The sequence below is a fragment of the Pteropus vampyrus genome, unplaced genomic scaffold, assembly GCF_000151845.1.
Source record: "Pteropus vampyrus isolate Shadow unplaced genomic scaffold, Pvam_2.0 Scaffold514, whole genome shotgun sequence".
Classification (NCBI taxonomy): Eukaryota; Metazoa; Chordata; class Mammalia; order Chiroptera; family Pteropodidae; genus Pteropus; species Pteropus vampyrus.
The window spans coordinates 12988-23004 of record NW_011889295.1 but is presented as its reverse complement, the minus strand read 5'-3'; the positions used below and the strand labels follow the sequence as shown (position 1 = coordinate 23004).

Below are 10017 nucleotides of genomic sequence, written 5' to 3'. Positions count from 1 at the left end.
TTTCTCAAACTAAGTTCGTTACAGAAAATTATTTCTTGTTTGCATTTTCCATCACTCAGTCTCGCTGCTCAAGGTGACGGTTTTGCACCAGGTTTTTTTTTTTTTTTAGCTATTTATTTGAAACATTTTTTGAATATTCATTTCTCAAACTAAGTTCGTTACAGAAAATTAGTTCTTGTTTACATTTTCCATCACTCAGTCTCGCTGCTCAAGGTGACGGTTTTGCACCAGGTTTCTGTCCCGTTTCTGCACATGTCTACGTTTGCGTGTACACGCGACACACAAAACACATTTGCACATGTCAGTGTCCAACGGGACACGGTGACTGTTAGCCCCCTGTGAGTGCCAGACCCTTTGTAGATCTGGGGTGCAGAAGAACCCAGTGCCCGGCCCTCAAGGAGCTGACATCCGGGGGGTGAAGGCAGACAGCGGGCAGATAAACACATCGTGTCGGGGTATTCGGTGTCATGGCCCGAAGGAAGCGGGGTCAGCGATGGTGACGGTGGCTGAGTGTGGACGCGACACGTCAGCAGAGGCAGCCACGCCGGTCACAGGGGGCGGCATGTTCCAGGCACAGAGACAGCAAGAGACTTAGTGTCACGCGATGCCACGGCTGCGTCTGTCAGCTCGGCGTGTCCTCGGGGCATAAATCGCTACATAACACGTTTGGACGTGTGTGAGCTGCAGCCAAGCGTGTGACGTGTGACATCGGAGACTCGCACTCGGGAACCCTCTCTGCGCAGCTCCAGGACGGGGTCTCGCTCCGTCCCTAGTGGGCGGAGACTGTGAGGCCAGGTGCTGTGAGCCGTGTGGGCCCCCTGGTGGCCGCCAGTGTCTCTGGAGACTGAATGAGGGGACCCCCCCCACCAGGTGTCCTTTAAACGAAGGGACCTGGAGGAGCAGGCATTCTAGAGGCGACCGCTGGGCATGCGTCCCTGCACGGCCGCTTCCGGGCTGTGTGACCCGGGCAGGGTCACCGTCGCCTTCTGTAAAACCCAGGGGCGCCTTTTCCTCTGAGCCCTGTGCACCCCGCCCTCCTCCTCGCCCTGCCTCCCCGGGGTGAGCTGCCTACATGCAGGGCTGGCCTTGTCCCGTGCCCTGGAGGAGGCCTTGTCCCGTGCAGAGGAGGAAGCTGGCTACCTGGGAGGCCCTTGGGCGGTGTTTGTGGAAGGAGCTGCCGGTGGCTCTGGCCCCAGCTGCTGTGCCCGGGGACAGGTGGGAGCCTCATGAGTGGCTGTTAAGATGAAACACTGATTTCACACGGCTGGGCCCGGCCAGGCAAGGCCGTCCTGGCTCGGGCATTGGCTCAGCCCTCCCGTGAACACTCAAGGCCAGATGTTTCAATGTTGCATTGCCAGCTTTAGCAGATAAAGTGGTCAGTATTCCCAGGGTGCCGCGGGGTGCTCCATGGAGCTTTCCGGAAGAGGCGCACAGATCTCACTTTACACTGCACCTATTGCGTGGAAACAGACGGACACGTGACGGGCGGGTGGGGAGCACGGGCCTGTTTTCCGGGTCTGCTGACCACCTGCTCATTCCCCCTCACCCTTCAGCTCTGGAGGTGCCCCCGAGGCCGATGTTCACCTTCAAGATGCCGGAGATCCACTTCCCCCTGGTGGGCCAGTGCGTCCAGGCCTACCACTGCGACTGCGTGGCCCAGCTGAGCAAGGCCATGGGCGCCAGGACACCTGGCAACTCCGCGCTGCTGGCCAGGTACTTGTACCTCCGGGGCCTCATCCTCCTGAGGCAGGGCCAGCTGCTGGATGCCCTCCTGGACTTCCAGAGCCTGTATAAGACGGACCTCAGGATCTTCCCTGCCGACCTGGTGAGGCGGGCGGTGCAGTCCATGTCGGGGCCCGAGCGAGCCCAGGCTGAGCAGATGCCCGAACTGAGGAGGCTCATCAGCGACGTCCTGGAGCCGCCCGGAGAGGCCCCCCGGGCCGACGACTGTGTGAAGCACTTCGAGCTGCCGAAGACGCACCTGCAGCTGGATGAGTTTGTGCAGCGGGTCCAGGAGTCAGGCATCGTGAAGGATGCTGGCATCATAAGCCGCCTGTTCGAGGCCCTGACTGTAGGTAAGGGGACAGGTTGGCCAGTGGCCAGGTGGCTCCCTGCAGTGGGAGGGCTTTGCCACCGTCCTGGCTGCTCAAGGAGCAGGGGCAGGGCCTGCCTTCCGGGCTCGGGCCTCCCCCCTCCCCCCCTGCTGCCAGCAGGGCACAGGCTGCCCCGGCTGGTCTCCGACCCGAGCTCTTTGCGGGGGGTAGGGTCTGGGGACGTTTGAGGGGGGACCAGGAAGGCCCTGCAGGTTTGCTCCTGTCCCGTGCGGTCCACTCGCTGTGTGACGGTCCCTCCTCATCCATGTGGGACAAAGGCTTCAGCTGGACTAGGTCGGACCCACACGAGGGCACGGGGACAGCGTAACAGACGCCAGCCCCCGCGTCCAGCACTGCGTTTCCCAGTCACTGCCCTCGTCTGTCCAGCACCCCTTACGCCCTGCCCCCACCCTCAAAGGGCTCTCCGTCCCCACCGCAGCCTCTCCTCCTGACCGTGGGTTTCCCACAGACGGCCGGGTGACACAGGACGTGGGTTTGTGCGTGTAATTGTAGGTGAGCTGTCACTCTGTGCACGTCGGGCCATGCTTGCCGTTTGCTCAGTGCCGTTTGCACCGTGTATCGCGTGGATGCACGAGGATCCAGTGTCGTGGCAGGGGAGGGTCATGCCAGACCCTGTTCAGTCAGGCGCTGCTCGGCGACTTTGCTGTTTCAAATGCAGAGACGGCGAGAAGGCTGCCTGTGTCGAGGGGACATGTGGCCCACCTTCTCCAGGATTCGTGTGCAGCCTGGCTGGGGTGGCAGGCGCCACCCTGGCAGTGACTCGCCCCCCACGGTGGGTGCACCGCCTGCAAGAGGCGTGTGTGGGCAGCGCTCAGGGTTGCCCATGTGACGAGTGGGGCGACCTCGCCCGTGGGTCGGGGACAGATGTGGCACTGGGCCTCAGAAAGCCACCCTCCCCTAGGGAGGGCAGTGAGAAGAGGGTCCCCAGGCAGTGGGAGGTGACGGTCACCACGTGCCCAGAGCTGGGGGCCTTCTGCACGGCCAGGCGGGAGCTCGGGGCTCTGGCGGTGACATCGCCTCCACCACAAGGTGCGTGTGGCCGACAGCATGGAAGCAAACAGTTGGCATCTTTACGCAGGATTAGAAATGAAGGATCCGTGTTCTGTGTGGGCGTGCGCCATGGCCCTGGGTGTGCGTGTGAATGGCGGCCATCAGTGTGCATGGCAGCCCCTGTGGGCAGCGGCTGCACAGTGGACTCGCGTGTGCACTGTCCAGTTCTGCAGCCTGGTGGTGCAGTGTCCACACCCCAGCTTGTCACGTGGTGACTGTCATCTTCCACTGCCTGAGGACCCTATTCTCACTGCCTGCCCTCCCCAGGGGAGGGTGGCTTTCTGAGGCCCAGTGCCACGTCTGTCCCCGAGGGGAGCTGTTTGGGTTCTGGCGACACCGGCCTCGCTCTGCCTGCTCCCGGTAACTCCCCTGGGGCCGACAGCGGGACGGTCGGTGACGGGAGGGACAGGGCGTCGGCTCCGGGCTCTGCATTCAGGAGTCTTGACGTCGGTGTTCACAAAGTGCTGTGTGTTTCTCCGTCACGTCCTCTCTCGTTTTCCCGTGGCTGGGACCTTTTTATGCCCAGTTCGTCAGACTAAGCGTTTTCTTTCGTCCAAGTGAAATAGCAGATGCTTCTGATTAAAGCCGCCCAGACCACCAGGACGTGTGGACCGCGGCGCCCGCCGGAGGCCGCTGCTCTGGGTGGCGTGTCTAACATGGGGGGAGGCTGCGAAGTGGGGGGTCGGGGCGCGACCTGCAGGCTCCCTGGTGCCGCCCAGCCCGGGGACTCCAGGCCACCTGGGCACAGGCTGGTGCCCTGTGCTTCGTCTTCTCTGGTGACTTATTTAAAACAACATGCACGAACACACAGACACCCCGCCATCGCGTTTCTCTTCCGTTCGGATCCAGTGACTGTGGATCTGAAACGCGGAAGCCGCTTCCAACCCCTGGGGGCCGTTAGCGCGCCGGCGCGCGCCCTCTGGTGGACACTCCGAGGTGTTGCAGGGGCTGCGTCTCAGCGCTTTTCCGTTCTTAATTCCAGTATCAGTAATTCCCGCCTCTCCTGACCTGTCGCAGCGTTTTCGTGGGCTGTCCCACAGCTGGTTGCCGTGATGTCAGCTTCCACAGATAACTGTCACCCCCGACATCGATAGGGAGCACGCTGCACAGCCGGGCGCGGACAGGGAGGATGCAGGAACACGGCCGTGGGGCCGTCCGCGCAGCCTCCGGGCCCAGCTCCGCACTCGCCGGCAGGGGCCTCCTCTGCACGCCGCAGTTTACTGATGCGGGCCGAGCCGATAGCAGCGCCGGCCTCCTCAGGGGTTGGGTCCGGCCGGGAGCATGGCCAGTGTCGGGGCAGGGAAGGCTGGGCGCGGACGTCTTAGCCGGGGCTTGGACGGGGTGGCTCTCTGGTCCGGGCACGCGGGGGCACTGTGTGCGTGGAGGCCCGTGACGCCTCGGCCGGTCTGGGAACGCGCTTGGCGTGACTGCAACGTGGCTGTGGAGGGTGGGGGCCTGCGGGCTGGAGCGGCGCCCGCCCACAGCTCGCCGCGGTCACTGCTGAATGGCAGCGAAGCGGGCTCACCTGGCGTCTGACTCGGGAGCCTGGGGAGAGTGCTCTCTGGGAACGGTTTCTGCACCAATGAAGGTCAGAACATCCCGAGATAGGCCGGCTTCAGGCACGGCTTGACCCAGAGGCACAGGCGCATCACCGAGGATCCGGGCTCTTCACTGTTAGTGTCATCCGAGGACCAGCTCCCCTCGGGGCCCCAGGGCGTCGCCCTTGGTTCTAGTGGTGACACGGGTCTTCGCCACCATGAGGAGAGAGTCCCTTCCCAGTGTCCCCGATGTCCTAAGAGTCGCTGTGACCACCTGGCTTGGGCCACGGGCTGTGAAGGACACATGGGCTGGGGCCGGGTCCAGTGCCCACCCCAGGACCTGGGGTGCTGAGGAAGGGCAGAAACTCCCCGGTGCCCCCCAGGGGGACGTGGGTCCTGCTACCTTGCTCGGTGACACGCTGCCGTGTTGGGCAACGCAGACCACGGAGGTGGCTCTGACTCTCCTTTCTGACACTCAGGACAACAGAAGCTGATCGACCCGGAAACATTCAAAGATTTCTACACGTGCTGGAAGGAGACAGAAGCAGAGGCCCGAGAGATCAGTCTGCCTGCGGAGGTCGTGGAGCACCTGGACAAGCACGAGTGTGTGTACAAGCTGTCCAGCTCCATCAGGACGAACCACGGCGTGGGCAAGATCGCCATGACCCAGAAGCGCCTGCTCCTGCTGGCGGAGGGCCGGCCCGGCTTCACGGAGATCTCCACCTTCAGGGACATCGAGGTGCGGGCACCCCTGGGTCGCGGCCGTCTGCCGCCCGGCTCAGAGCAGTCCTTCCCCCGTGGGGGACACTCGGATGGCGACTGTGACTCGTCTTGTGCCCGATACTCGTTTTCCACATTCACACGGCGTGCTGGACGTGTGAGCATCGCCGCCGGCCCTCAGGGAGGCAGTGAGACCTGCGCCCAGGGGACCCCAGTTTCCTCTCTCGTCCCCACGCCGGCTTCGCCAGACTGCCCCCTAGAATTCCGAACAAAGGAATGTCGAAGGAGGCGAGAGACTGGCCGCCCTTAAACGCCGTGACGCGTCCACGTGTGGACAGCGGCTCCTCTGGTCTGCCGGGCGACACCGAGCCCTCAGCCCCGGCCCCTGTCACACGTGTCTTAGAACAGGGTCGCATGGAGGCCCTTCCCTTCTCCCCTTTCTCCCTCCTGGCCCAGGGCCACGTCGGGGCCTCGTCTGTCCTGCCGGGGCGTCCCCTCCCGCCCCCCACCTGCCCCAGCCCTGGGCCGGGCCCCAAGGACTCTGGCAGGTCCCCTCAGCGTGGATGAGGACGTGGTCCTTGGGTCGCTGTGCTCACCTCCCCTCTTCCTCCACAGGAAGTCAGGAGCACCACGGTGGCCTTTCTGCTGCTCAGAATCCCCACGTTAAAGATTAAAATGGTGTCCAAGAAAGAAGTCTTCGAAGCCAGCCTCAGGAGGGAGTGTGACCTGTGGCACTTGATGGTGAAGGAGATGTGGGCCGGGCGGAAGCTGGCCGACAGCCACAAGGTCTGGGACGCATGCCCCGCCCCCCGCCCCACCTGCCATACACGTGGCCCTGTGACCACAGTCGGCCCCATAGACAGGCCGAACCAGACCAGGCCCTGACAGCAGGCAGAGAGGGTGCCCTGGGCCTCGCGGGTTGGGGATGTGTGGCCAGCACGAGGGGCAGGCGGGGTGCTATTTGGGCCGTGGTGGCGGCCACTGTGCGCCCTTCACCTCACTTCCCTGACTCTGGTGACGTCCAGGAGCAGGGGGCGGGGCCCGGCCTCCCGCAGGTCCGAGTTGGGTATTCTGGGCACACCTGCTGAGGATCCCTCCTCCCTCCCACCCCAGGGTTGGGGTCCAGGCAGGGGCTACACTGGATGCCTTCCATGGGCCTAGGTGTAGGTGCCAGGGGTCTTTGGTGTACCCAAAGCCACCATGTGGCCCGAAGTAAGGGAAGGTCCAAATTAAGCCTCGTGGTCAGAGGAGGTGGTCAGAGGTACGGGGGGAGGACATGAGGGCAGGCGAGAGAGGGGAGCCCCTCACGAAATGGGCCAGGAGCGCGAACAGGGGCCTAGCTGCATGGTGTCCACTGAACGCCTGCGGCCCACACGAGGGTCCCGTGGCAGGAGACCTGCCGCTGAGATGTGGGTTCGGTTGGGGGGCTCAGTCCGGATGCTGAGCGAGCGCCTGATGGAGCGAGGGAGGCACTGGTCCTTGCCGGGTTCCGACAGCCGGACCCTTGCGCTGGGGGCATCCAGCACCAGTGAGCCCCGGTGTGCCGACTCCCACGGCAGGGTCTGCAGGGGTCCTGCTGGTGCACAGCCACACCCGTTCACGCCCATGCCGCCCACGCCGGTTCACACCCATGCCCCAGGGGGCAGGGTTGAGCAGCTGCAACAGACGGCGTGTGGCCACAGAGCCTGAGACGTTTGCTGACCCCACGTCGGTATCTGTTTCAGAGAAAAACGATGACGCGACATCCCGTCCAAACTCCAGCTCTTTACGCTGCTCTGAGAAAGGCGCACCCCCCCCCCCCGAGAGTGTCGTTTGCTGCGACGCGCTCTCAGGCGCTCTGTCCCCCCCCGCAGGACCCTCAGTATGTCCAGCAGGCGGTGACCCACGTCTTGCTGATGGACGCCGTCGTGAACACGCTGCAGTCTCCTGGGGCCATTTACGCCGCCTCCAAATTGTCTTACTTCGATAAGATGAAGAGCGAAAGTAAGAAGCACGTGTGTGACACGCGGCGTCTCGAATGTGTCTGATTTTTATCTAGGTGACAGTCATCGATTAGATCCGGTACCTCTCTCTCCTTCGCTTTGAACCTTTAACCGTGTCTTTGAACCTTTAACCGTGTCTTTGAACCTTTCACCGTGTCTTTGAACCTTTAACCGTGTCTTTGAACCTCGCACGTGGTTCTGCCCCTTTCCTTCTCTCGTGAGCGACGCAGGTCGGAGCTCGCCTGTCGGGACGCGCTGCGAACCTCATGCCGCTCAGGCTGCCTGGTATTCGTCGGAGCATCTGCTGGCTGCTTTACGTGCAGCAGAAACTCGCGGACGGCCGCCGAGCGGCTTGTGCGCGGACGCGTGCCCGCGCGCTGTAAAGCCGCGGGACCCTGTGCGCGGCCGCCCGGCTCCGGGAGCGGTGGAGGCCCCGGCGACCGCGTTCCCTGCTTTGTTCTCTGCGTGGTCGGTTCCCCAGGCTGGAACTGGCCGATCTGCCTGCAGACGTAACCCTGGCCCTCGTGTTTCGGAAGCCATAGACGCTTGCTGGCGGCTCAGTTCCATTGTTTGTGGAAGGGTTTTCAGGTCTAGGAAACAGCACATGGGCAAAAATAACGTTATGCACCGTTGTCGCTGCTTTTGATCTGCTAAAGCCAGCTGTCCCGTGATTTGCACGGTGGAGAGTAGAGAGGGCTACTTAGGGCCCCTGGCATCAGTCACTGCTCCACGGTTACCCGGCCAGAGCAGAGTTTTCGCACACCCAGAGGTGTCCAGCACGATGGACTTTAGGACATCGTCTTCACCCCAAAAAGAACCCCTGCACCATCTAGCAGCCGCCCCAGCCCCTGGGCACCTGCTAACGTGCTCATCTCATAGACTTGCCTACCTCTGGACATGTCGCCTGTGGGGTCACGCGCCGTCTGTCCCTGCGCGGAGCGGAGCGTCTCCGGGGTTCGCTCCTGCAGCACTCGGTCCTTGATGGCCGAAGCCTCCTGCTGTGTGGCGGGCAGGGCGCACAGCCAGCATCAGCCGGCGAGCTCGTTTTCTGTGTGGACGTGTGTGTTCATTTCTCCGGGGTGCGGAGCTCAGAGACTCTGGTTTTTAGGGTGCCCCAGAACGAGAAACACGAACCTGTCACGCGTTCGTTCCCCTGGCGCATCTTGCTCTTCACTGTGTCTTACTGTGATCTGTCTCGCTCCTGTCTCAGACTCCCTCTCCTGGGCGCAGCCGGGGTGCTCTGGTCCTCACGGACCCTGCTGGGGTGGCCCTTCCCAGCGGCCCTAGAACCAGGCGTTGATTGCGGGTTTTATTCCCAGGAACGAAATCAAATAAGCATGTTTCAGCCGTTGAGATCACGCCAAAGCCGGCTGATCTTTGTCAGTTTACAGAAAAGCGTTCCCTCACCTCTGTAAACAACGCCCGGGAGGGGACAGTGCCTCTTACCTGCTGTCCACCTGGTTCTGCGCAGCAGAGGGGGACCCATCGTGCCGTGTCCCCGGTCCCACCTGTGCTACAAGTCAAGAATTGTTCCCCTGTGTGTGAGTGTGCTGAGGCCTGGATGCCTGACCCTGGGGTCACGTATCATGGAAATGCTAAAAGTTGTAAAATTTTCGGAAGCTTCGCAGCCCACGCCTGGTAGGAGGTGCCTGGCAGGGCCTGGAGGTATTTGTGTGTGTGTGTGTGTGTGTGTGTGTGGCGGGGCGGCGGGGGGTTGCTCCTGGGGGAGGCGGGGTGCTAAGCCTCCTACAGCACATGGGACAGCCCAGCTGCGGCCCAGAACACTCGCGGCCGCGGTTCGGAAGCCGTGCTCACGAGCCGGTCCACGCCCTCGGCTCTGTCTTGGGAGCACTAAGTCGTCGAGGCGTGTTTTAGGTCCCCCGTTGGCAGCTGCCGCGTGACACTGCACGTGGACGGAGATCAGGTGGCGAGGCTCACTCGGGAGAGAGCTGTGTCGAAACAACAGTGTGCAGGTCACTTGACAAATGCTCCCTCTTGCCAGTGACAGCGCGAGGAAGGACGTGTGGCTTTCACGTCTGCTCGCAGAGCGCCCCCCCTCACAAACTACGAAGTTTCACCCCAAACTGATGCTCTAGAGCGAGCGGAGTGTGCGAGGCTGCTGAGTGACGTCAGCGTCCTCGAGCCCCGCGAACGGACACCGTGTCCACATTTCAGTGCCCTTGGCCATCCCCAAGACCACGGCGGAAACGCTGAAGCACAGAATCAACCCTTCCGCGGGCGAGACCTCCCCGGGCGCCGTGGACGTCTTGCTGTACACGCCAGGTACGGGGGGCTTCTCCTCGCCGGCTGCCGCCGGGGCGCGAGCCGTCCGACGGGTCCAGACTGCTCACCGTCAGCCCCGGCCGACCGGAACGGGGTGCTCGGCAGGTGCCCGGGCAGCCCCGGCCCGCGTGCCGCCGGCGCTGGTTTTCTGAGACCCGGTCTGCACTGCTCCTCTCCCCAGGGCACCTCGACCCGGCGGAGAAGGTCCGAGACGCGCACCCCAAGCTGTGGTGCGCCCTGAGCGAAGGCCGGGTGGTCGTGTTCGACGCCTCGTCCTGGACGGTTCACGAGCAGCGCTTCAAAGTGGGCGCGGCCACGCTGGTGAGTCCG

The 10017-nt window shown here is 63.1% G+C and overlaps 1 protein-coding gene across 1 annotated transcript in view; it reads left to right on the top strand.

Moving 5' to 3' along the window:
- The window catches only part of LOC105307747 (DENN domain-containing protein 3-like), a 35579-nt gene that overhangs the window by 19988 nt on the left and 5574 nt on the right, over positions 1–10017 (top strand). Inside the window, exons 12-17 of the mRNA XM_023524976.1 lie at positions 1554–2075; positions 5182–5441; positions 6038–6208; positions 7276–7405; positions 9580–9687; positions 9869–10008. Of these exons, the coding sequence (XP_023380744.1) occupies positions 1554–2075; positions 5182–5441; positions 6038–6208; positions 7276–7405; positions 9580–9687; positions 9869–10008 (1331 nt within the window). The remainder of the gene's footprint in view (positions 1–1553; positions 2076–5181; positions 5442–6037; positions 6209–7275; positions 7406–9579; positions 9688–9868; positions 10009–10017) is intronic.